Source organism: Apodemus sylvaticus, chromosome 12, assembly GCF_947179515.1.
Source record: "Apodemus sylvaticus chromosome 12, mApoSyl1.1, whole genome shotgun sequence".
NCBI lineage: Eukaryota > Metazoa > Chordata > Mammalia > Rodentia > Muridae > Apodemus > Apodemus sylvaticus.
Genome location: NC_067483.1, coordinates 77,226,977 through 77,251,771, shown reverse-complemented (window position 1 = coordinate 77,251,771; position 24,795 = coordinate 77,226,977). Strand labels below are relative to the sequence as shown.

The 24,795-nt window shown below is 43.2% G+C and overlaps 1 protein-coding gene across 1 annotated transcript; it reads left to right on the top strand.

Moving 5' to 3' along the window:
• The first annotated feature begins 1,990 nt into the window (after positions 1–1,990).
• Hsd17b7 (hydroxysteroid 17-beta dehydrogenase 7) lies at positions 1,991–22,829 on the top strand. Its single transcript, XM_052200613.1, has 9 exons — positions 1,991–2,128; positions 3,757–3,960; positions 5,818–5,910; positions 7,096–7,210; positions 10,367–10,561; positions 11,699–11,803; positions 12,004–12,060; positions 16,250–16,348; positions 19,069–22,829. The coding sequence occupies exons 1-9, from the start codon at positions 2,094–2,096 to the stop codon at positions 19,168–19,170; spliced, it is 1,005 nt and encodes a 334-aa protein (XP_052056573.1). The 5' UTR covers positions 1,991–2,093; the 3' UTR covers positions 19,171–22,829.
• The last annotated feature ends 1,966 nt before the right edge of the window (positions 22,830–24,795 follow it).

The window sequence follows — 24,795 nt, the reverse complement described above, 5'->3', positions numbered from 1 at the left end:
TGGATGCATTTTTTTTTAAGGGAAGAGGATTGAAAAAATATGAACAAGAAAAACTGCACAGCCCAAACTGGCTGTCATTAGTCATTAGCCCTGTTTGCAAATTAGAGGCCGTTTCAATTCTGGAAACGTTTCTAAGAACGAAGAATAGAGCTTTGTTATCAGAGCAAAAAATACATTTCCCATCCTTCCCTACTGTACCACAAGAGGAAAGGAGAGCAGTGTCTGAATTTAGGGTGGAGACAGATTCATTATATAAAGCACAAATAATGAGAGTTGACTGTACTGGCTCAACTCACATCAAGCTTTGGCAGACTCACTCTACCATACTGTTTGGGTGCCCAACAGAAGAAGCCCCCAACAACACAAACCCAAGATGAGTAGTTTGGAGTAAGAAAAAAAATCCCACTCATCTATGAATTAAAATATATTTCAATTGTTCTGGGTTGTGACTCTCTATGACAAGTTACTTTTAAAAGAAAACATTTTAGATTAACAGCCCAGTCCACCCCTTGATGGTCACAGAGATTTGGAAGCAGCAACTTCCAAGAATGAAAGGAGGGAGACACTCAGATTTCATTGCTAGGCTAGGCTGGAAGTGATGGAGTAGGAGAGACTTTCTCTGAAGTCTTCTGGGTCTCATCTACCTCAGAGCTGGTCCCACACTGGTTCTCCTCTGAGGCTGTAGTGAGGCTGAAGCTCTCACTGACACAGTCGGCTTCCTTATGATGCTTTTGTGCACAGAGTTCATACTAATAATCACATGAGGGAGCTTTAAAAAATACATTGCAAAATAAATCTATAATATGTTAATTGAGTTTACAGTTTTGTGGTGGGCCACTTTGACAGTTACCCTAGGGTGCAGTGTGAATACACCTGTCCCACCCTAGACTCCAGGCTCTCCAATTTCCTTTTAAAAAGAAATTGAGCTATCTTTAGAAAGCCACATAGTTTTCTCTGCACTTTTACATGCCACTTCTGAACTCCAGGGTTTCCATTTGGGTACGGAATCTCAAGATCTGGGAGATTTTTTTTTTCTTTTGGTAAGTTACCATCTTTTAAGAACAGCTGAAATGATCAATCAGTTTTCTTAAGTTTTAGCAGTTTGTTGGTATCATTAATCAAAACATATAGGTTAAAACCCAGAAAAGATAATATCAGTCATTTAGGATCATGGCTATTCCTAGTAATTACAGCTTTGAAAGAGGCATAAAGTTTGATCATACTATGTATGGGTATTAGTACTTTCAATATTAACCATCTATATATAAGTAGTGAAAGCTGGAATAACGATTATAACAGCTGCGCAAGGAACTTTTATGCGAATTGAATTTAATACAAAATGGGAGTTATAATGTATGCATTTGTCCTTCCCTCCTTCATTACCTAGCCCCACCCCCTCCAAAGTACTCATCTGGGATGGCTTGGCGACAAAAAAGAAAAAAAAAAACAATAAAAACGGGGTGGGGTGGGGTGGGGGTAAGCCCATTACAGCGACCTAACAAGCTCTGAAGGAGATGACAGTTCGCATTCCTTTAGAGTTCTGAGATTCTCTGGTTTTCATTCCACATCCGGAGTTTGAACTGCTAATTTACCCGTGATTCGATATAAATAAAACTCAATGAAATCCACCTTCTCTTTCTCAAAGAGGATGCTTTAGAGAAGGGTCGGAAGGTGGAGCTACAGGTCCAGGCAACCTTGGACTCCGGTTCCTGCAGCCCGGCCTCTCCCAGCGTTCCTCTGAAACCCCCAGCTCGGCCCGCCCGCTCGATCACTCAGAACAAAGACCCCGCCCTGCAGTGACACCCACTGCCTGCTTGCGTGAGCAGACTGGGGGCGGGGACTACCTGGATTGGCTGGGACGCCTGTGTCACGTGGCTCCGCCCCTCGGCCTATCTCACCTCACCGGGTCTGGGCGTGGAGAGAAGATGCCGAGTTGTGATTGGCGAGCCTAGCGCGGGGACCGGATGACGCAAGAGAGGTGGGGCCTGGCCGAGCCTTGATTGGTCAAGGTGCGCGTGGTCAGGGATCATGGTTCAGGCTGTGAGCTGCTGAGAACCCAAGTTGCTGGTCAGCTCCGCTGCAGGGCGTGGAAGATGCGGAAGGTGGTTCTGATCACCGGGGCGAGCAGGTGAGACCTCCTATGGAACCCCGGAGGCTACATTCCGGGATGCGGGGAATGCATTGGCGATTCACTTCCGTGGGGTCCGTAGAGACCCGGTCCTGCCCTTCTCTGGCCTTTCAAGAGGTGTGGCCATGCCTGCCTCACTGGGTGCTTCTTGACGGGAGTTTTGAATTAAACATGACAGTGGAAAGGAAAACTAGACTCCAGTGACTGGTCAGCCGGGCAGTGATGCTGAGCCTGTAGTTAATTGTAGGCGCCCACGGTCACTTTAACCCTAAACACGCGGTATGTCTTACTCTCTGGGTGCTTAGATGGCAGCACCCACGAACTTTAGGACAATGGGGAAATTTCATCCCTGCAGTATTCTTCTTCGTATACTTTCCCCCAGGAACATACTGAACGACCAGTCTCTAGCAGCTAAGGGTTATCCTGATGCAGTGGTCAGGTCATGTATTCCAGGCTTGCCCATTTGACCCTTGACCTACTTTATTGCCATATCACTTGTTCACGAAGAATGTGTGGAGGATGGAACCAACCACCTTCACCCGCCCCCCCCCCCCCAGGTGGTTACACTGATTTTTTTTTTTTTTTTGAGGAATTAATACAGGATTTGTTAAATGCCACTTAAGCCTGTTTCAGTGATCCAGTCACATCTATATTAACTAAACCAGTGGAGGGGTCTGTCTTGGGTTTTTTGTTAGAGTGCACTCTCCTTTAGGTCAGCTGGGTTTTGGTGGTTCTTACGTGGAAAGGGCCTATAGAAGTCAGGCCTGATTTTGTGTGATTTTGATAGACTGTGGTATGTGCAGCTTATACTAAAGGTCTGATATTTAGATGAGTAGGCCCATATATGTTTAGTACTTTGCTGGTAGGGCCACCAGATTACGTGGGTTCCAGACTCTGTTTGGGGTTCCCTTTGCTGGCAGTCTGCCTGAGAGCTTACTGTTACCCAAGATGGCATCGCTGCCAGCCGTGGGCCCCATCTGCTGGTCACTTTCATAATGCTCTTTCAGAGCCAGGGCATCTAAAGCCTCTGAGTTCTGCTCTTGTCTGCCTTCCTCTCCGTCTGATTGCTAGTTCTACTTTCTGTCTACTTCCATTGAGGACTTTTTCTTACTCTTGGTTATTCTGCTGTGAACTAGTAGTTAACAGCAATTTAACCTCCTGCAGTGATACTATGTATTCTCCTGGAAAAACAAAAAAACAAAAACCAGCCAAAAAACCCAAAACCTCAAAAATTCACTTACTGGGATTTACAGTCCTCCCAATAGCAACAGTACCAAGAGGTGGTGACCCTTGCATTTGAAGGACCTAGGCAGCACAAGAAAATGGGGACACAATAAACAACTCATGAGACCCTCTTTACAGTATTTTCTGGTGATATATTAAATCACATCCTAACAGATACCCCAGACCTCACTGTGTCATTGAACTGTATTAGAGGGGAGCAACTGGATGTCACTTATCAACATGGCTTATGGGGGATTCCTTCTTCACATAATGTTTGGGTATTTTCTCTCTGGGCTTCTCATTGGAGCTCATATTGACACGGTCAAGTTTCTGAACCAGAGACAACTGACTCCATTTAACACCATTTCAATGAGCTCATGCCTGTGCCTGAATTCCCCTTTCAGTGGCATTGGGCTAGCCCTTTGTGGCCGGCTGCTGGCGGAAGACGATGACCTTCACCTGTGCTTGGCGTGTAGGAACCTGAGCAAAGCCAGAGCCGTTCGAGATACCCTGCTGGCCTCTTATCCCTCCGCCGAAGTCAGCATTGTGCAGATGGATGTCAGCAGTCTGCAGTCGGTGGTCCGGGGTGCAGCGGAAGTCAAGCAAAAGTATGTCTCTCTTAGATAGATTGCTGCCTATCGTAAAATTAATCAAATGAGAAAGGGCAGGAAAATATGGAAAGGTAATGGATATAGTGTAAAACGAATTTGCTTTCCTATGTGTTAGTATAGCATGGCATATAGGGACAGGGAAATAGAGAAAAGTAATGGATATAGTATATTTAGAACGACTGTGCTGAGGGAGTCTGTACATAATGATGGTCGAGCCCTGAGAGCTTGGTAATACCCTTTCCAGTTGGCAAAAGCGCCACTGTGTCTGACCCTAGATCTGTGTTCTGCTCTATTCCGCCCTGTTAGAATGCATACAGAATAGTGATGCTGTTTGATCCAGAGAGAGCTGCCACAGCAATCCTTTCATCTTTGAATATATTAATTATGAAAGGATTGATTGATTGAAGCCAGAGCTTACTTTCCACACTTTACGAAGCATTGCTTCTTCTTGCCTAGCAAAATAAGTTGCTATCACTAAAGTTTGGAAAGTAGATAATGGGATAATTAATCTGAAGTCCCCTTGGCTTCACCTGCATGACAGATGGCAGCTAAGGCAGCGACAGTGTCATTAAAGTAGCCATTTTAATTATTTGAACCATATGGTTGTCGGATGATCAAGAAATACTGATGCAATAATCCGTATTGTCAACCGAGTATATGTTTCATGGTCTGGTTTTATTAGCTGTGGCTCCTGGGTTACATAGAAGACGTGATGTGGTGCTTAGGATTCTGGGAGACACTGTGAGCATGAGTGTTGCCTGAGTATCAGGTGCCACCTGCCTGGATCCCACTTCCAAAGGGGTGTACATACACTAAGGTTAATGAAGTATCAAAACTGAAAAAAAACCTACTCAAGTTCTCATTTCTCGGCTCTTCCGTGACATGTTGTACTGGCTGGTTTTGTGTGTCAACTTGACAGAGGCTGGAGTTATCACAGAGAAAGGAGTTTCAGTTGGAAAGTGTCTCAATGAGATCCAGCTGTGGGGCATTTTCTCAACTAGTGATCAAGGGGGAGGGCCCCTTGTGGGTGGTGCCATCCCTGGGCTGGTGCTCTTGGGTTCTATAAGAGAGCAGACTGAGCAAGCCAGGGGAAGCAAGCCAGTAAGAAACATCCCTCCATGGCCTCTGCATCAGCTCCTGCTTCCTGACCTGCTTGAGTTCCAGTCCTGACTTCCTTTTGTGATGAACAGCAATGCAGAAGTGTAAGCCGAATAAACCCTTTCCTCCCCAGCTTGCTTCTTGGTCATGATGTTTGTGCAGGAATAGAAACCCTGACTAAGACACATGTATCCTGGAGCAAGCCCACCGAGACTACCTATCCACGCAGGACATTTGCAGTTTTAGGGTATGAGCTCAACCTTTAATCAGTTTATGAAACATAGTCCCCAGCCATGAGCTCTGAGTGTTTCCACTTGGGTCTTCTGTTTTGGTAGATACCTGGCCATCCAGATTACAGCACTGATAGGTCAGGTCAGACCTCTTGGATGTCAGTGACTTTAACTTGCTGATTTTGGAGGATGTGAACTGGTAAAAAAAAAAAAAAAAAAAAGATCAGGAGGAAGATGGGTTTGATTGAGGGTTCTCCAGTGCTTGATTGGTGGACTGCAGTTGGATTTCCATCTAGAGATTTAACTTCAAAGCCCTTCAAAACCACCCTGAGCAAAGATACTTAAGTGGCCTCTGTGGCTAGAGACACTGCTGGGAGGAGCCATTGTAATGCTGATGTTATATTGTAGCCATATTTATTGGTCTGGGAAGGGTTTTTCTGTCCTTGGGCTTTCTGTGTTACAGAGGTGGAGTGCAGTTTTGTTTCATTTTTTTCTAACAATGCCATTTTTGGTATTTTACTTGCAGGTTTCAAAGATTAGACTACTTATTCTTGAATGCTGGGATCATGCCCAATCCCCAGCTAAACCTCAAAGCATTTTTCTGTGGCATCTTTTCCAGGTAATTTTCCACAGTCTAGATCAGGGGTTCTAACCTGTGGGTGGAGACTCCTTGTGAGGAAGTACACATGACCCTTTCAGAAGGGGTCACATATCAGATATCCTGCATACCAGATATTTACATTACAACTTATAACAGTAGCAAAATTACAGTTATGCATCAGCAATGAGATAATTTTATGGTTGGGGGGTCACCACAGCATGAGGAACTGTATTAGAGGGTTACAGCAATCAGGAAGGATGAGAACCACTGTTGTAGGTGAACTGAGTGTGAGGAAGGTGTTCATTTTGTTGCCATGGTTTTGCTTTTGGTGTGTATGCTGAGTTGGGGAATGCTGAGAAGAATGAAGATAAACAGGAAGTAGGAGTTGGTACCACAGTGGGCAAGTCAAGTACTCGTCTTTGTGGGGTCATCTGCATGTGGTCATCGTTTTCATAATGGTCTGTGAGTTTCTGGAACATTCTGTATCATCAGAGGATGCATGTTGATATAGCTGAATGTGCTTTTCTTGGAACCTTTCTAGATAAGGTGGCGTTCTTAGAGAGTCTCCAACATCTGGGAGGCTGCATTGAGATGCCGGACTGTGTGTCAGGAACTCCGACTAGTGAGTTGAGAGAATACAGGGAACTAATGTCTGTCTGAGAGAGTCTCAGTACACAGGAGTATAGTGGCTCTCAAAGCTATCTAACCACCAACCAGACTCAGAAATACAAGTGTTTGCGATCCAGTGCATTAATTCACAGAGATTTTTGACGCAGGCCACCTACTCACTTTCTCTTTACTTCCATGAAAATAAAACATGTATCTATCCCACTATTAAACTGATCTCACAGCAAGACCCTCTGTTACTGTGCTTGATGCTCTTAGAATTCCTAGGGAAAAAGACAACCTGGTTAACTTTTTTTCCAGTAAATAAACACACTTAATATGGGTGAAGACTTTTTCTCATCAGCATAGCTATGGTAGCCCAGAATAGTTTCCCTGTCATCTGACTGGGTCATGGGGTCAGGACAGCATGTGAATTTGGGGAAAGAAGTATTTAATATCTCATTTAATACAAATGTCCAAGAAATTATAGAATCCATAGAGAGAGAGAGACAGAGACAGAGAGAGACAGAGAGAAACATCATTGGTATTTTCAGTTCATGGAGCTTTAGAAAGTTACACTGCTGTCTTCTGTTTCAGAAATGTGGTTCATATGTTCTCCACAGCGGAAGGACTTTTGACCCAGAATGACAAGGTCACTGCGGACGGCTTCCAGGAGGTGTTTGAAACCAATCTCTTCGGCCACTTTATCCTGGTAAAAAAATCTGGGGTCATACTAATTCCATACTTATTACTGTGATCCTGAGGGCATACATGGACATATTACTGCTCTGTGAAGCTCCTTAGTTTATGGTTTACATTAAATCATCAAGTTTTTAACATCTCATCACTGACCTCTGAAAATGCTGCTTACATAGAGCTAGAAGAGGAAGATTGGCATACACACAGTCTCGTTTTAAAACAGAGTACTTAACAGCAGAAAAAGCAAGTGCTGTTCTAAGTAGTTCTACAAACTGGGCTTGGCACCACATAGCCGGGGTTGTAAGCATGCTGTCACTAGACACTGCTGCATAGGTGACTTTTCATTATCATGCTTTCTTCTTAAGCCTCCATACTTGGATATACAAGTTTAGGCATATATAAAGAGTCATCTTGAGATGTGTAGCTTATCTAGTGTATCTGTTATTTCTAACCTCTTTTCTTTGATCCCAAGTCTCTTAACTAGACCTTGATAAGGCCTAGCATGTGTTTATTAGAATCGGAATATATGGTTACATTAGGTTAGAAATAAGAGATATAGGTTCTACGCAGGCAAACTTAGCATGAAATCTCTCCCAGCACCAATGAACTATAATGCTGTCATGGCTGGCCACTTGATATTAAAGCCACCCCATGAAAGTAAGCCAGAAGTACTAGTCTGAACCACTCATTAAAAGAAGCAAGTGAGATAAATATTTTGTACCGGTGTCATGGCCTCAGATATTTTCTTAAGAAAACATGAAAAGTATAATATGAGTAGTGTTCTCTATGTATTTTTATATGGATTAAAATGACACAGAGAACTGGTTGCTATTGATGAGCGTTGATGAACTTGGGTACCAGGATGTTAGGAATGAGTGGAAAATATTTTATTCTCTGAATGTTAACACTGTTTGGTTTTTGTGCTATGGAGCATCATATTCTTAATGACAATGATCTACTAAAATGCAAGGTTGGACTAGGACTCATCTGATCTTCTCTTAAATAACTTTGTAGCGGTCCATCATCTACTGTGTCCTTGGTCTACTTACCATCGTCTCCCATTTCTTTGCATCATTATTAAGGAAGATAGTTATTGAGAAGTGGTGGCTCACACCTGTCTCCCAACTTAGTCTGAGGTAGGAGCATTGCTGCAAGTCTGAGTCCTCCTTCCAGGGATGCACTGTGAGGAGCCCCTTTCTACAAACAAACAAACAATATTAAAATAAAATAAAGTGGCAATGCTAGAGAATTAACTCATTAATAATATTGGCAGTCTTATGTGTGGATGAATCTACTGTTTACAAAGTTAAGTTGTTAGGAAAGCAAATGAGAGCTGTGGTCACAGGATGACATCACAGGTGCCCTAGCCTGTCTTTGTCTAGGCAGACAGTGTCACCTGGGGGTTCCGAATCCACTTACCTGATAAAAGGATGCCAAACCTATGATCACAGTGCCTTCTTCTTCAATTCCGTTTAGGAATCTGACCAAATTTCATAAAACACAAACGAATTCATGGTTCATGTGTAAATGAAGAAATGGATCCCTTTCTAGTTTGGCTAGCATATAAAAATAACGACCAGACACTAACAGCTGTTATAAAGTGTGGGGATTCTTTCTGTGACTTGCAGGTTCCCTGAACTGTGACCGGTTGGGACTGGTTCGCTGACTCAGTCTCCTGTGTGGGGTTTTCTTGTTTGGGTTATCTTACTTATCCACTGCAGTGTGGGCCACATCTGCACGCTTTAGTAGTAGAGTTTTTGTAAATGAACTAATTTTTTTCAGTAGTTGTATATTTATAAAGCTTTTGCAAGGATGGTACAGGGAGTTCTTGTACATCCTATACTCATTTTCTTCTTTCATTAGCATCTTATATCAGTACTGTGCATTTGCAATAATTTAGGATACAGTATTGGTAAGTTACTAAGTATAGTGTATACTAAAGTTACATGTTTTATTAAGTCTCAGTGTCAGCTCTGGGTTCCATTCAGGGCATCACCTTACATTTAATGGTCAAGGCTCCGTAGGTCCTTTGTTGTGGAAGTTTCACAGACCTGCTTTGGTTTTGATGACCCTGACAGTTCAGACTTGCTACCCTGGCATTTCACAGGCTGTCTCTTGCTTAACTTCTCTGATGTTTGTCTCACAGTGAGACTGTAGAACGTTTTTGGAAAGACTGTGAATATACAGTTCCTGTCTCACCTCCTCATATCAAGATTGTATATTGCAAGGCAAGGCATGTTTGTCATGTGCTTATAATCCTGGCACTTGGGGGATGGAGGCAGGGAGACGGAGTTCAGAGCTAGCCTGTGCTACACAGTAAGCCCCAAGCTCACTGAGATGCATAGTGAGACCCTGGCTCAGATGATGACAACTACAGAGTCTATGACCTTTCCGTGTTGACCTGGTCCTGGCTTGAGCTGGCTTGTCAGGTATGTCCACTGTGACTCCATGCTTCCGGCTCAATACTGTAGTGTTCAGAAGACTCTTGCTCTGTGTAACCCACACCAAGGGGGAACTTCACCTTTTTAAGGATGGATTATCTACAGAAAGTTTTTGGAATTTTTCTCTTCCATTTTTTTTTTTTAAATTCAGTTCATTTCGTAGTCATGTGGAATCATGGTTATATATTTTATACATCAAAGTCTGTTATTTTAAAATGATATTTCTCTCTTTAGTCTCTTTAACATATACTACTTACTATGTATGCCATAGGATGGTAATTAGATGCACTTACATGACTATGTGTGCTGTTTCTTTCTTGATTTTCTTTTTTCATTTTAAGATGGAAACCAAGATAAACTGTTACTCAAAATGAAGATCTGAATTCTCGTTTCTTCTTAGATGTTAATAGTTCTCATTTCTTCTTAGATGCTAATAGTTCTCGGCCAGTAAACCATGGAGATAAATGTGTGCACACTAACTCATGAGTGTATACATACATACAAGTAGTCACTCTAACATGAGGAAACACTAAAGTCTGTAACCCTTTCCCCATGGCTGCCTGTAACCTTTTGAGCTTCTTGCTCTTGCAACAGTAAAAACACCTGTTCCTGTTACCATATCCCCGTGAATTTACTTGTTGAATTCCAGGACACATAGACAGAAGCTTTAAATTGTTAGCATATACCCCTAGTAGATCAAAATACCTTTGATTCTGTTTCTTCTTCAGATTCGGGAACTGGAACCGCTTCTCTGCCACGGAGACAACCCCTCTCAGCTCATCTGGACGTCCTCTCGCAATGCAAAGAAGTCTAATTTCAGTCTTGAGGACATCCAGCACACCAAAGGCCAGGAGCCCTACAGCTCTTCCAAATACGCTACCGACCTCCTGAATGTGGCTCTGAACAGGAATTTCAACCAGAAGGCAAGGCTTGTCTCAGAGATGCAGAAGTAACAGCCAGAGTTGCTGTCCCTTAGGGGAGAGATAAGCAGTACCCTTCCTTGTAGGAATATGTGGCTTATTTACTGTTCTGCATTCTTCAAGAATTCTGATCCTCTGCTAGCAGATGCTTGTTAACTCCAGTGCAGACACTGACTGCTGGTGCTGTAGACTTCCGGCTGCCTGTGTCCTTTGATGTCTTCCCCACTGCAGCCTGGTGGCTCTCACTATCCCAGTTCTCAGATGAGAACACTCACATTTTGAGAAGTTGAGTCCTGTACTCAAAGGTCCCATGATTCTTAGACTTTGCATACTGAGCCTCAGGCCTCCCAGCCTCTGTCATGCTGATGACTAAAAGGCAGTTAGTAGTTATAAACCTCATGTCGAGGCTCTGTAGCTCTGTCTCTGTGAGCTTACAGATTCGGAGGGTGTTTATATAAATGAGAAGATACCCCTTATCAGTCAAGCTGGCTCCAACTGACCACAATTACCTGGAGTCACTGCCGCTTTGAGTGAACCATTGTCCAGGTCCACAATCTGAACTGGATTTCTTGTCTTTCGGGTTGCCATTTTCTGGTTGTCGTTATAGCTTGGAGTCAGGGTGTTGGTCCAACTATGAGTTTCCTTCTAACATCTTGAGATCTTTAAAATTTGTCAATTTGTCACAGCTGCTTCTAAGTCCTCTTAACATTCCTATCAGAGGGTAGGGTCAAGCTGAATTCGTTCCCCGTTTCATAAAAAGCTCAGTGTCCCAGGGAAGAAAACCATTGAGGGATTCCATTTGAAGCCTTCAGAATGACTTTTTACAAATTTTTGGTTTACTTTTTTAACAAATTATTGTTATTTTAGTATTTTTGATGCTGGGGATGAAGCCCTGACTTTGTACTTGCAGAACCACTTGAGCTAGTGCTTCGGTTCTTGCTAACTTTTGCACCCTGATCCCTGTAAGTGATTTTTAGACGGAAATGGTCCTACTAAGCAGCAACGACATCTGAGAGTCCAAACTTGTCAGTCCCTGGATTTCTGGCTCATATGTGTGTGTCTTTCATTAACAAGAATCCCTGAACTAAGTCAATGTGTATCAAATTAAAATCTTACTGTGACTCTCTGCTGCGCTCCCAGGGTCTGTATTCCAGTGTGATGTGCCCAGGTGTCGTGCTGACCAATCTGACGTACGGAATTCTGCCTCCCTTTATCTGGACGTTGCTTCTACCAGTGATATGGCTCGTAGGTGGCAAACACTTATTTTTTTTTAATACGGAGTTATGAAATTGAAGAATTCAACTCATAAGTGACAGGCAGTCGTTTGACTTATGGCTTCCGATGTGCTGTAATCATAAATGCAGATTTTCTTTCTTAAATTGAAATTTGCTGTCACTGTTGCCACTCTAAACAGCCACATAATGCTGCTGTTTTCTTTCCATCAGCTTCGCTTTTTTGCGCACGCGTTCACTATGACACCGTACAACGGAGCAGAGGCGCTGGTACGTTCCTGGGGTTTCATTGCCTAGTGGCTTTGTGATAGGAGGGTAAGCTCGCTGATGACAGCGAACAGTATCAGGAGAAAGGCTGTAAGACAGCAGTTCTCAACCTGTGGGTTGTGACCCGTTTGGTGTAAAACGACCCTTTCACAGGGGTCCCCTAAACCACTGGAGAATACAGATATTTGCATTACAATTGACAACTATAGCAAAACTACACTTAAGTAAAAATGAAATAATTTTATGATTGGCGGTCACCACAATAGGAGGGACTATATTAAAGGGTCTCAGTGTTAAGAAGGTTGAGAACCACTGTTCCATGGACAAACAAATTCCACTTGAGACTGAAGTCGGTATCATGTTACAAACTTGATGTTAGAAGTTTAGCATTTAGCACCTGCTGGGATGGACACTGGTCACTATGATTATAGAGAACACACAAGCAAGGTGCACCAGGAGCTGCAGGATAAGTTCTTTCCACTAATAATATTAGCAGACAGTCACTACAGAGTCAGTCAAAGCAAGGTGATGGCCACTGAATGACTTCCCATGGGATAGGGACAAGAGTAGGGCAACATGACCTGTTGCAAGGCCTGTTGTCTTACGTAAAGGTTTTTATTCCTAGAGCTGGAGAGGTGGCTCATTTGTTCTTGTACATGACCAGTTTGAATCTCAGCCCCCATATGGCAGCTCGTAGCTATCTATAACTCCACTTTCAGGAGATCCAACACCCTCTCCTGACAACCACAGGCACCTGGAATGCATGTGGTACACTGACATACATGCAAGCAAAGCGCTTATGTACATAAAATAAATCTAAAGAAAAAAAACGTAAAGATTCATCCTCCTCTCTTGGTGTTAGAGGATCAAGCTGCCTTATTAGGAAACCAGGATTTCTTTGAATCATGCTTGACAGTTGGGCTGCATGGGTTTCCTCATCTGTGACAGACATTTCTTGGGATCAGTACTTCTGTTTTCTTCTTTCCACTAGCAATGCCTTTGCATATTTCTCAACTCAGCTCCAAAGATCAGCTGATGGGTCAGCATTCTCATACGAGAACATGTCTCTCGTGCCATCGGATTGGAATCCTGCTGTCTTAGTTTACAAGGGTGCACTCAATTCACTGAGACAGGACTTTTACCCTGGAAACTCGAGGGCTAGTACTGTGGTGTCCAGGCCTGGCTATTTCTTAAATCTGGACCAAATTGAGCTTAGGGGAAAACATGAAGGAAATGATACACATTAAAGAATCAAATAGTTTCTGTGAGGACACTAATTGATTATGGGAACAGGTGCTGTTAAACTGTATGGGTTATAGTTGCCAAGATATAAGAATCATGAATGTGGTGCTTTAGGGATTCCTCATTCAGCACATCTGTGGTGTGAAAATCTTGTCTAGGTGTCAGGTATAAATTGAGCATCAGTGGTGTGGGGCTGTATTTAGAAAAGAAAAATCCCATTGCTAAGTATCTTAGAGGTCTGTTTGGGAAAGTAATGAATCCATGAACAAGGTAAGGAAACAAGACGTCTTGTCATTAGGTAGGAGATGTTCTCTGAACAGTGGGGAGCTGTAACTGCCTGCAGTTACATGGAAGGGAAGCTGGGGATGTATGGGAAGGCAGCAAAAAGATGGAGACCAAGACAACACCTGCTATTCAAGGTCTGAAGAACTCCAAATATATAAGCAGAGGAAAATCCTTCCCCCAAAGGCTGGAAGCTTCTCAGCAGAACCAGTTCAGTTGCTCTGCAGGTGGCTAGTGTTTCTCAGGAAGCTGCTGGTCCTTAAAGAACAATGGGCTTCACCTTGGTCTGAGCACTCCACCCTAGGTGGAGGGGATTATGGCTAACACAGGAGTTCCTGCTCAAAGGCTGGGAGAGGAACTTCACATTGGTCGATGTCAAGTTCCTGCCAGGTGGCATGGCACCCCAATAAGGCTCTCTCTCTACAGGGAGCTAGAACCATTGGGGCTGGAGTAGCTGGAGCTACCTTTGATGAGAGTGGAACTAGTCCTAGACTCTGGGGGGGTCAGGTGATTTGGATAGGGTGAGCACCACGATCCTCGTGTCCCAGTTTAAAATCTTAATTGTGAAGGTCTAGAGAAACAGCTCAAGGTTAACAGTGCTTGCTACCCTTGTTGAGAACCAGCCTCCGTTCCCAGTCCCCACATGGCAGCTCACAACTATTTGTAGCTCTGCTTCCAAGGCATTAATGCCTTTTTAGGCATATACATTCATGCAGGCAAAACACCCACAGAACAAAAATAAAAGTTAAAACAGAACCCATTGAGACCTTGCTATAATTTTTTAAGTGTACATGCGTTAAAGGCAGACATCGCCCCAGACATCTGGCCCACTGACATCTGGAGAGGCCGGTAGGGATGATGAAAGATCTGGTACTCATCACATGAGCACCTAGGATCTCTTTCAGTTCCTGTGTAAGTTTTGTCTCCTCATGAGGGGAGCCTGGGCTTGAGCTAAGGCATAGGCCAACCGTGAGGATGCCAGAATTATATTAACATTCACATCCAAGTTCGCCAGTTCCTGACTTGGAACCCTTGAGCATGTGTTCCTTGAAGTTAGACTTTTATTGTGTACGTAAAATAAGGAGAGCAGTAAGTGGAGGCAGGACGTGGCAGAAGACTCAGTATATTTTAGCAGATGAGATTTAAAAAATGGTTTTAATTACAATGAATACAATGTGACGGCTCAGTGAAGCGGGATAGAAAGTTTAGAAGGCCCAGAAACAGAGATGTGTGCAGTTTATGATAATGACCAGAAACAGAGGGAAAAGATGGGCTTTTCAAGCAAGGTTGTTGGCAAAAGGGCATAAATTGTCTTTATTTCCTGTTTTTCATCAAAATAATGTTCTAGATAATTGAAAAGGTCTGTATGTCAAAATTAAAATATAAAATTATTAGAAGAAAATACAGAGGAATTATATGAAGTTTCAGAATGGGAAGGCTTGCTTGTCAGAATGTGGACTCTCCAAGACTTAGAGTGAAATTTAAAATAAAATTAGCCTGATCCCAAACCGTACTATAAATAAGGCACAAAGTAGAATATAAACATCTGTCTTACACCAAAGGTAATTATCTTAATAAATCAAGAGCTCCAGCAAATGGGAAAGAATCACCAGCAAAAGACACACTCACAAAAATTCTGAATGGGTTCAGTCACATGTAAAGATGCCTGGCCTCAGTGATGCTAAGAGGAGTGCAAACTAAGTCTCTAATTCAGAGCTGAGCTCAGATTAGCAAAGACTTGGACATTTGGCGCAGGACTGTGATGGCTAGTGCCAAGGAACTGAGCCTGAGCCTGTGTTACATGGCTTCTGTGGCAGACTTGCCCACGGGTCGAGTCAAGCGTTAAAGGCACATAACCTTCACCTCCAAGTTCTGTTTTTGGCATCACTTTTATAGACGAAGTCAGGCTCTTGTGCAATGTTGTACTCACCAGCCCTCATGGTTTAGTTTGTAGTCACAAAGACTGCAGTCTACTTCATATGTTTTTTTCACTAAAAGCTGAACAAACCAGTTACAGCTCCTGCCCGGAATGCGACTCTGGACTTTCAAAAGCAAACGAAACAGCTCATTATACACAGGTTTGAAAACCTGAAGGTATGATGTTACAGTGAGAACCTCCATGTGTCATGCATGCTTCCTTTTAAGAGAGAAGGGTCTGTGTTACTAAATGAAGAGTTTTCTTTGCCTGACCACGTGACGGAACACTTGGCTACTCCCAGAGATGGCAGATGTGTGGCTGCAAAATTGGAAAGGGAGGAAGACTTCCTTTTTGTATCATGCCCGCCTTTTGTTCATGTGTATCTTCTCACTGGTAAAGTATTGTCCCGGTGGCCTGTGCTTTACTATGGTGTATGCTAAGAATGACATTAACGAAGCCCGTGGATGACACAAGGGTTCTTATGGGAATTAAGGGAGAAGATGGCTGAAGTGAGGCCTGTTTTGTTCTGTTTTGTCATTTTGTCTAGATGAGCTCTGAAAGTCTACTGACTGACTTACGGTCTCTCCTCAAAATATGATAGCAGTTTCCAAAGTCATTTAGATTGGCTGTGCTTCTTGAGCAGAATCTTGTGATTTCCCTGGGGAGCCCTGTACAGTACTCATGGCAAATCTCACCTGCTTAAGGCAGGAGCCGTGTCATTGATGTCACTGACATGCTCTTCCTTTCCAGGTGTGGCTTTTCCACCAAAAACCGGAGTCTCTTAATCCTCTGACCAAATACCTGAGCGGCACCACAGGATTCGGGACTAATTATGTCAAGGGCCAAAAGGTAAATCTGTGGATGTTGTCAAATGAGAGGTGTGGCCAGGCCGATATGCTGGCCTGTGATGCTGACACACCCAGCTGCGCGGCTTCTGCACCCGAGTCATCACTCTGGCGTTGTCATGGTCCGTTTCATTGCCTTCTGCTTTCTCCTGTCTCAGAGTGCTGGCATCTTCTTTCTGGTAATCTCTCTCACCTGTGTTCTTGTTAATGTCTGTCATCTGGCAGAACTCCGCTTCTTTCCAGCCTTCTCTGTCTCTTTAGACCAGGCCCCGTCACCTATGGTGGGATTTCTTGTACCCTTCTGTGAAACTCTCACCCTCAGGTACCCTGTCAGCATAGAAGCTTTGCAGGGAGGGAGCATACCTGTTTCCCTCGTATGCTGTCTCACGTGGAGACTTTCAATAACTAAATAAAGTCATATGGAATACCAAATACTTCTATGTGAAGTTAACGTCTCTCTGAATGCACATTCTGTTTGGGATAATTGTCAGCTTTGTCAGACAGCTATTTTGAAGAGGCAGGGAATAGAATAGAGAAAATTAAATCGGTATTGAGTCTTTTGGAGTCTCATCTAAAATGAAATCACACAGAATTGCACAGGAGTAGGGTAGACAGATAAGAACATGTACTTGGGACTACAGAACATGCTGTAGCTTTGTCACAAGCAGAGCTTATTGTAACTTCCTGTTCTTCTCTGCCCAGCTCACTGAGGATGCATTGATGCAAAATAGAACTAGATTGGGGCAACTGTGTGGCCTCTGTCAGTTTGGCAGCAGCGTGAGTCCAGTGACCGCCAGCCGGGTGTCGCTTCCCTTGTCACCTGCTGCTAAAAATCAGTCTTTCCTAGTTGCTAAAATATGTTGTGTTGATTACTAGTGACTTGAGGATATTTTCGAGAGATGGCTCCTCAGAAGGTAGAGTTGCGTGGTGCGCGTCATGGCTATTTACACCAAGGCTGGGCTGGCTCACCATGGTGTATTAACCCAGGAATCGCTTTGAGAAATTAAAACAGTTAACCAGAAATGACATGATCTGGGTGTTTACGGATTGTTCTGTTCGGCATGAATTGTTTTAAGACAGGGTCTCACCAAAACATTCTGACTGGCCTGGAACTCTGTGTTAGTGAGGGGAGTTTCTGTGGCTGTGGTAAAAGCGGCTTTGGGTGGAAAGGGGCCATTTCATCTTACACTTCCACATCACAGTCCATCAGTGAGGGGAGTTAAGGCCGGAGCTCATAGTGGAAGCCTGTAGTCAGGAACTGAAGCAGAGGCCATGAAGGGGTGGAGTATTGCCTTGCTCCTGTTGGTTCCCTTGCTTCCTTAGAGACAGCCCCAGGAATGTCCTCCCAGGGATGGCACTGCCCACCATGAGCTGAGTTCTCCCACATTGCTCATCAGCCAAGAAGATGAGCCACAGGCTTGCCCATGGGCCAGCCTGGTGGGATCATTTTCCTCAGTTCATGCTACCTCTTCCAAGATGACAGTTGTGTCAAGATGACAAGAAATTAGCCAACACAGACTGGTTATATACCAGGTTCGCCTGCAGAGGCAGATCACAGAGAAATGCCTGCCTCTGCCTCCTGAGAACTGGGACTGAAGAAACGCACTACCATACATATCTTCTTTTTTTAAACTCAGGTTTATGTTAATTTATAATCCTTAATATACAAACATGATACATTTTAGCAACTCTGTTGCAACTTATTAAGCTCACTTCGGGGCTTTTAGAGCTTATTTAAACTTGTAATTTTACAGGAAACAATTTACTTATCAAGGGGAGAAAATGTTTAAATTCCATAAACCCAGGTATTTCATGAATGTTCTATGAGACGCATTGAAGAGAATACTTTAGCCTTTGATTCATTTGGGGAAACCAGTCTTCCCTTCAGTTAGAGGGGTGGGGGGGGGCGAGTGGCTGCTGATAGATCTTGAGGGGAACATGTCTTCAGTTGTGTATCCATGGCTGAGCCCGCCATCTGCAGTAGCCCGTCACACCCATGAAAGTGGGGCAGGTGGGGAGGAGTCGGGCGGGCGGGGCATGAGAGAGGCAGAGGAAGGGGGTGAGGGTGGATATAACCAGAGTGCAGATTTGTCATGGAATACATTTAAATAAAGGTGAGCTTTGGAATTTCAGTCTGAATAACAACAAGGATCAAACGAAGAGAAATGTTAGTTCCAAAATGTTGAAAGGTTTCCTTGATCCCTAGCCTTTAAGAAGATCCTGTTCTTTGAGGTTTAGGCCCCTCGTTGACTAGGAAACAAAGAGATCCTGTTTGCCGGAGCTGAAAGGTGGTTCTTGTGTTCAGTTTAAGTTAGAATCTCTGCAGGAAGAACAAGAATACAAACTAATAATGATGAGAGACAGAATCTCCAATTTCTTGCACGTAGAAGCACTTTGGAAGGGGGTGAGCACCCAGAGGAATGCAGATGTGATTCTGCCCACTCCCCGTTTCCCTCAGCACTTGGTTGGGTAAAAGGAGTCAGAATGGGAAACAACACATTGTGTATCTCTCTGCCTAAAGCGAGCAGTGGGAGGTCTGGTGGGTGCCCGTTTGCATGAACATTTATGTCCTTGATCTCAGGTGTTTCCCAGCAGCCTGTGGGTGGTCCCTTCCTGCCCCTTCCTAGCGTCCAGTCCTTTTAACGTGTGAACGCCTCCCTTTCCTCATGTGCACTGTGTTTTATTTTTCTATTGCAGTCATCTCTATTTGTGCTTCCTTTCCAGATGGACATAGATGAAGACACAGCTGAAAAATTCTACGCGACCTTACTGGAGCTGGAAAAGCGCGTCAGGGTCACCCTTCAGAAGTCGGGTCACCTGAGCTGATGGCCACGTTCTCCAGTGCATCCCGTCTGCGTTTCTGTACTCTCTGGCGTACGTGACTTTCCGTCATGCAGAGAGATACACGTTTGTAGTAAACCCTAAGCCATGATGATCTCTCCCCCTACCATTCAGAATGATCTCCAAGACTGTGTGCGCACACGTGTGCAGGCGTGCACACACATGTGAGAAAGGAGTGGCAAAGTAGAGGGACCACCTAAATACCCTGCAGAGCAGTGTCCTCGGATAGCTTTGTCACCTGGAGCCCAGTAGTTTTGACTTGCCGGATGGGGACACTGTACAGCCTGAACTTTCTTTTAGTCCCAGCAGGGAGGGGCAGTGCCACTGGGTAGGACTTCTGCTTCTTTTTCTTTTCTCCAGGACCTTTTTTTACTCTCTTTACATTCTTCATATGCTGCTTCGGATAATCTTATCCATTGTCCGTCCATGTGGCCCCATGTGACCGTCCACCCAGTCATTTTCAAGAGCAAAGTATGAATGTGTTTGGGCCACAAGCATTATTTCTGGTCTTTAATAGCATCTATGGATGTATTCATTATGAACAGCTTATTGCCATGATCATATTTCACTGGAATTAAACTTACAGCAAGAGATTATTTATTCATGTTTCAACAAAATTTTTAAAAACCCTGAAAAACTGCTAGGACACCATCCGGTGCACAGTGGAAGCAGAAGAAGAGTTCATTTTCATGTGTCAGATGATGAGGTTTTCAAACCTTTTCCTCATGAATCTTAAAGAGCCACACCTGAGCATCCTTCGTTATGATTCAGAATGCTGGAGATGGCTAGACATTTTTATCATAAAGGTATACTATCACTCAGGATGTAATAAGTCGGTAAAATTCTGAACAAAAGTGAGAGAAAAGTGATGCATAAATATAATCTCCCTACAGCCTGTGATAGGAGAGCATTCTGGTTCGAGTTTCTCTAATTCTATTGGCCAAAAAAATTGTTTTAAAGATACAGGTGAGAATGAGTCCGCATCCACGGGCTCCTCCTCCTCCTGTCTCTGGGTAACAAGGGTGGTTCTTGATTCTTCATCCTGAGTGAGCTCCCATTTGGAAAAGGTTCCTTCTCCAGGGGAACTCATCATCTGCAAGGCAAAGCGGTCATGACTGCTCTGTTCGTCACAGGCTTGCCTGAGGATCCATGCTCTGTGTGGGCCGTGGGCTTGCCTCAGTTTGGTAGACAATGGTGAGGTTCCTTGGTAAACCAGCATGCCGAGGTCCAGACACTGCTGGCCACCACCCTTCTGACGGGTGGCCCATTCTGTCCCCCATGTGTTTCCAGGAGACAGCACAGAGCTCTGCAGTGGTATGGGGAGGATTGGGGCCCCGCGGCTGGGGAGTCATATTAATTTGCCTTGAGAGTGGATTGACAGAAAGCTTGGGATTTTCTTATTTGTGAGTTTGGAGAAAACATGTCCTTTTCTGGGCTTGACAACTTATAAACATCAAGTTATTCATAGAACATCTTTATTTATTTATTTTTTGCTGGCTACATTGGATTTTCCTCTGTTTTATTTCTGATACTGGTATCTTCCCATTGTCAGCGAGGCAGGAGTTTTCCCATTTTGCTGGTGTTTGCAGAGAACCATGTTTCTTTCTCATTGGCTTTTTTTTTCCCTTCCTGGTTACTTCTCCATATTATCCATACAGATAATTAGATCTGCTTGTTTTAATTATCTTATTTTTTTATTCTATTTTTATTTTATTTTATTTTTATTTATTTATTTTTTGGGGGGGTTAAAGTAAACCTTTTCTAGTTCCTTGAGTTAAAACTTAGGTTCCTTATTTGGCAATTTTTCTTCATTGCTGCTGTAAGCATTTAATTATGTAGATGCTCTTCCCATCCCAACATTTGCTGACATATTGTCCCGCATTATTTTATTAATTTCTGTTGAGGTTTCCTTTTATGAATTATTAAGTGATGTTTAATGTTCATATTTTTAGAGGTTTAAAAAATTGATACTGGCTGGGAAGATGGCACAGTGGTTGAGAGCACTGGCTGCTCTTTCAGAGGACCCAGGTTCGATTCCCAGAACCAGGTTATGGCTCACAAACATCTCTAACTCCAGTTCTAGGGGATCTGATGCCCTCATCTGGCCTCTGTGGGTACCACATGTGCCTGATGCACAGGGATCTGTGCAGACAACACACCATACACATAAGAATAAATAATTCTTTTAAAAGTTGGTACTGGTTCCCAGGTGTAGTCTGTTAGGATTTCCTAGTTTTGTGTTAAAATAGTCAGCATAGATTAAGTCCTATTTCTTCTTTCTGTAGTACAGTTTTTGACTTTTACTTACGGTCCAGGATCTGTTCTGCTTGAATGAATCTTCTGTGGATTTTTCTTCACACCATGCCAGCTCGTGTTTCCTCCTTGGGACACTCCGGGTTGTTCTCTTTGTATTTTGTGCGGAGTTCATAGTAGCCCTTCAGGCAGGTGTCTTGCTGGGAGGGCCACACCGCTCTGTTGAAAACAGTATTTCTTGCCTTTACACCATCTTCATTTCTGTTGTGGTTTTACTCTTCCCTTTCTTTGCCATATTCAGTCAGTTTTTATTGTTCCATGACCATTTCTGGTTTTAGTTTGGGAATTTTGATTCATTTTAGTCTTAACTTATTGTGTATTTCTCGTGCTTGGGTGTATTGCGTTCAGGGCTCACCTTCTTTGTAGTTCATTCCCTAAGCAGGGACCTGAGTGTACTTGTCAGCTGAAGCTTTTGTTTGTTTGCTTTGTCCTTCTCCAATTTTGTTTTCTTCGGTCCTCAGTAAAGTCTTTGATAGTTACTGAATCTAAACTTTCATCATGTCCCTCAGGTTTTATCATCCTTATCTACCTTGTAAAAAATAAAACCAAACATTTATTTGAGGGCTGAAGAGCCCTGTCTGCTCTTCCAGAGGAACCAGATCACTTCCCAGCACCCACATCTTGGCGCACAGTCATCTGTAACTCTAGTTTCAGGGGGGCCCAGTGTTCTCTTCTGGCGCGTGGGCACCAGACACACATGTGGTGCACAGACAAATACTCACACCCATTAATGGGGAAGGTGGGGGGGATGGGTGTTAAAGTTGTGGTGAAGCTAAAATCTGCATATCACCAGAAGCTTTCCTCCTCACCCTGAGTGCTTCCTGACCTGTGTTAGAAGCAGGCTGCTGTCCCACCCCCACCACCCTCCTGATGTGTTTCCTCCTCTGCTCCGAGCTAACCTGGAGTGCATACCCCATCTGTCCTGTAGGCTCCTAGCCACATTTGAAGCTGCCACTCTCAGAAACATATACCAGCATCGAATAACTTACCTTCCATACGTTGATAGAGGGTGCTTTAAAAAAAGTCACCGATTTTTCTGTCAAGCTGTGTGTTTGTCTCTTACCATTTCCTGTTTGATTTTCCACATTTGGTAATAGGAGATATTATCTATATAATAAAGAATGAAGCTCTTGCCTAAAAATCACTTATTTATCTAATATTTGTACTCATTTCTCTTGTTTATTGTCCCTTTAATATTCCAAAGGATCAGGGCCAAGACCTTTTATTGTTGTTTCTCGTTGTATTTGATCAATGCTTGCTATTTCATAGACTTGATGAATATAAGAACAGTTGATTGAACAGGCATTTATTTGAATAAAATTATCATGCTATCTTGGTCTTAGACTCAGTTTTTTTTTATTATGCCACATTTTAAAAAAAGCTACACACTCGCTTAATTTGGAATCATGTTCAGAATACCAAGCTAGAGTTTTCTGAGACTGTCATTGTTTTCTAATCTTATAACATTATGTTATGCTAATGAATATACTTCCTTCTCACAACATTATTGGCTATATTTGTAGGTTAACTCTTGAAGAACAAATTGACAGCATCTATCACAAGTTAAAAGCGCATGTGCCTTTAGCAATTTAGCGTTTCTAAATTTACCCTTAAAGATAGAACTCAAATACATACACAGTGTCAGGATTACTGTCACCTGTTGGGAACTCCTGGTGTTAAATCTGCTTTGAAAATTAAAATTGCTTGTTCTTTGAAAACATAAGTTGGTGCATACAATATGGTATGTTTTGTAACAGCCCTAGAGGGAGTTGGGGTAACAACCTATAATCAAAGCCAGTTGTATGTCAGCGAAAAGGATACATGAATTCACATTAAGGCAGGATAAAAACTATAAATAGTCTTCTGCCAGCTCGAGAAAGATTTAGCTGCCGAGGGGTATGCTAAACATTTTGAAAAGATGTTCAGTTTTCAAAGCTGTTTGGACTTTGAAATTGCAAGTAAGGGATTTTAGACCAACATTACAATGTTCACTGTAGCATCTTTGTCCAGCAAAAGCAGGAGAATATAAAGAACAGAAGCTTGTTTATCCAGTCTTTATGATATTGGACGAAGAATGATGGCATTTCCATAAAATACTCTAAAGGTAGTAGTATTAAAAAATAATCATTTAAAAATAGATGAGGTCAGTCCGCATGGGTTGTGGGTTAAATGAATAAAACCAGATGCTGTGGAAGGCAGGGAGGTCTTTGTGTATTCACAGACAAGACCTCTTTGTTCCAACAGCGACCCTCTGTGAACACAGGAGAATGGCAGACTTCTAAGGCAAGCAAAGGTCCGAGCTTTCTTCTTGAAGATGTTCTGAGTAAACAAGTGGGAAAAGAAGACTAGACTTGTGAGACTGACAGGTAAATTCCATTCCTTTAGCTGGGAGGCAACGGCTTTCCTTCAATGAGCGGGTGGGGGTGGGGGTGGAGGGGTGTTCAACCTTCCAAACCCTTGGACACTTCACTAGTACAGTTCCTTATTGTGGTGACTCCAACCATAAATTTATTTTTGTTGTTACATCAAAGCTGTGACTTTGCTACTGTTATGAATCATAAAGTAAATATCTGATATGCAGATGTTTTAAGGGGGGGCCTAGGAAAGAGTCATTCAGCCCCAAAGGGGTCATGACCCACAGGTTGAGGACCACTGCACTAAGGGACCCTGAAATGTTGGCCACACAGGGGTGTTCCTTCACAGCAAGGGGCGCATAACTTCACCGAAGGCTGGGAGTGGACATGGTGAATGGCCTGGTGACCTTTGCCCTGTCTGTGTGGTGGAGTGTACACTGGTTTATCCCGGGAACCTTATCATAAGCTTTTGGTTTTTCACTTCTGAACCTGTCCTTAAAGAAAGTGTCACGTGTACTTTATAAAGAGTTTTGATTGGTCACATCTAATCTTATTTAGCTTACTTTGTTCCTCAGGGAGATTCCTCAGAGAGATATGGGGTTGAGTTAATTGTGACCAGGAAATGCATGCTTAAGATGGAACAACCCCGGGTCAGAAAAACCAACAACAGGGACCAGGGAAGACTGTTGGCCTAACTACCTGCTTCGTGTAAAGGCAGAAAGAGCAAAGGAGATGATATTAGAAATTGAGTAACTCGTGACCACCTCCAGATTTTTATATTCAGAGTGGAGAGGAGAGGGCCAAATGGAAATAATTTAAAATCTAGCCTACCAAAACAAACAGACAAATGGACAGACAGACAGACTGACAGCTCCGGAAACAGATCCACGTAGGATACTGGACCTGTGTAAGTGGCTAAGTAGTGATGGTGCACTTGTGGAAC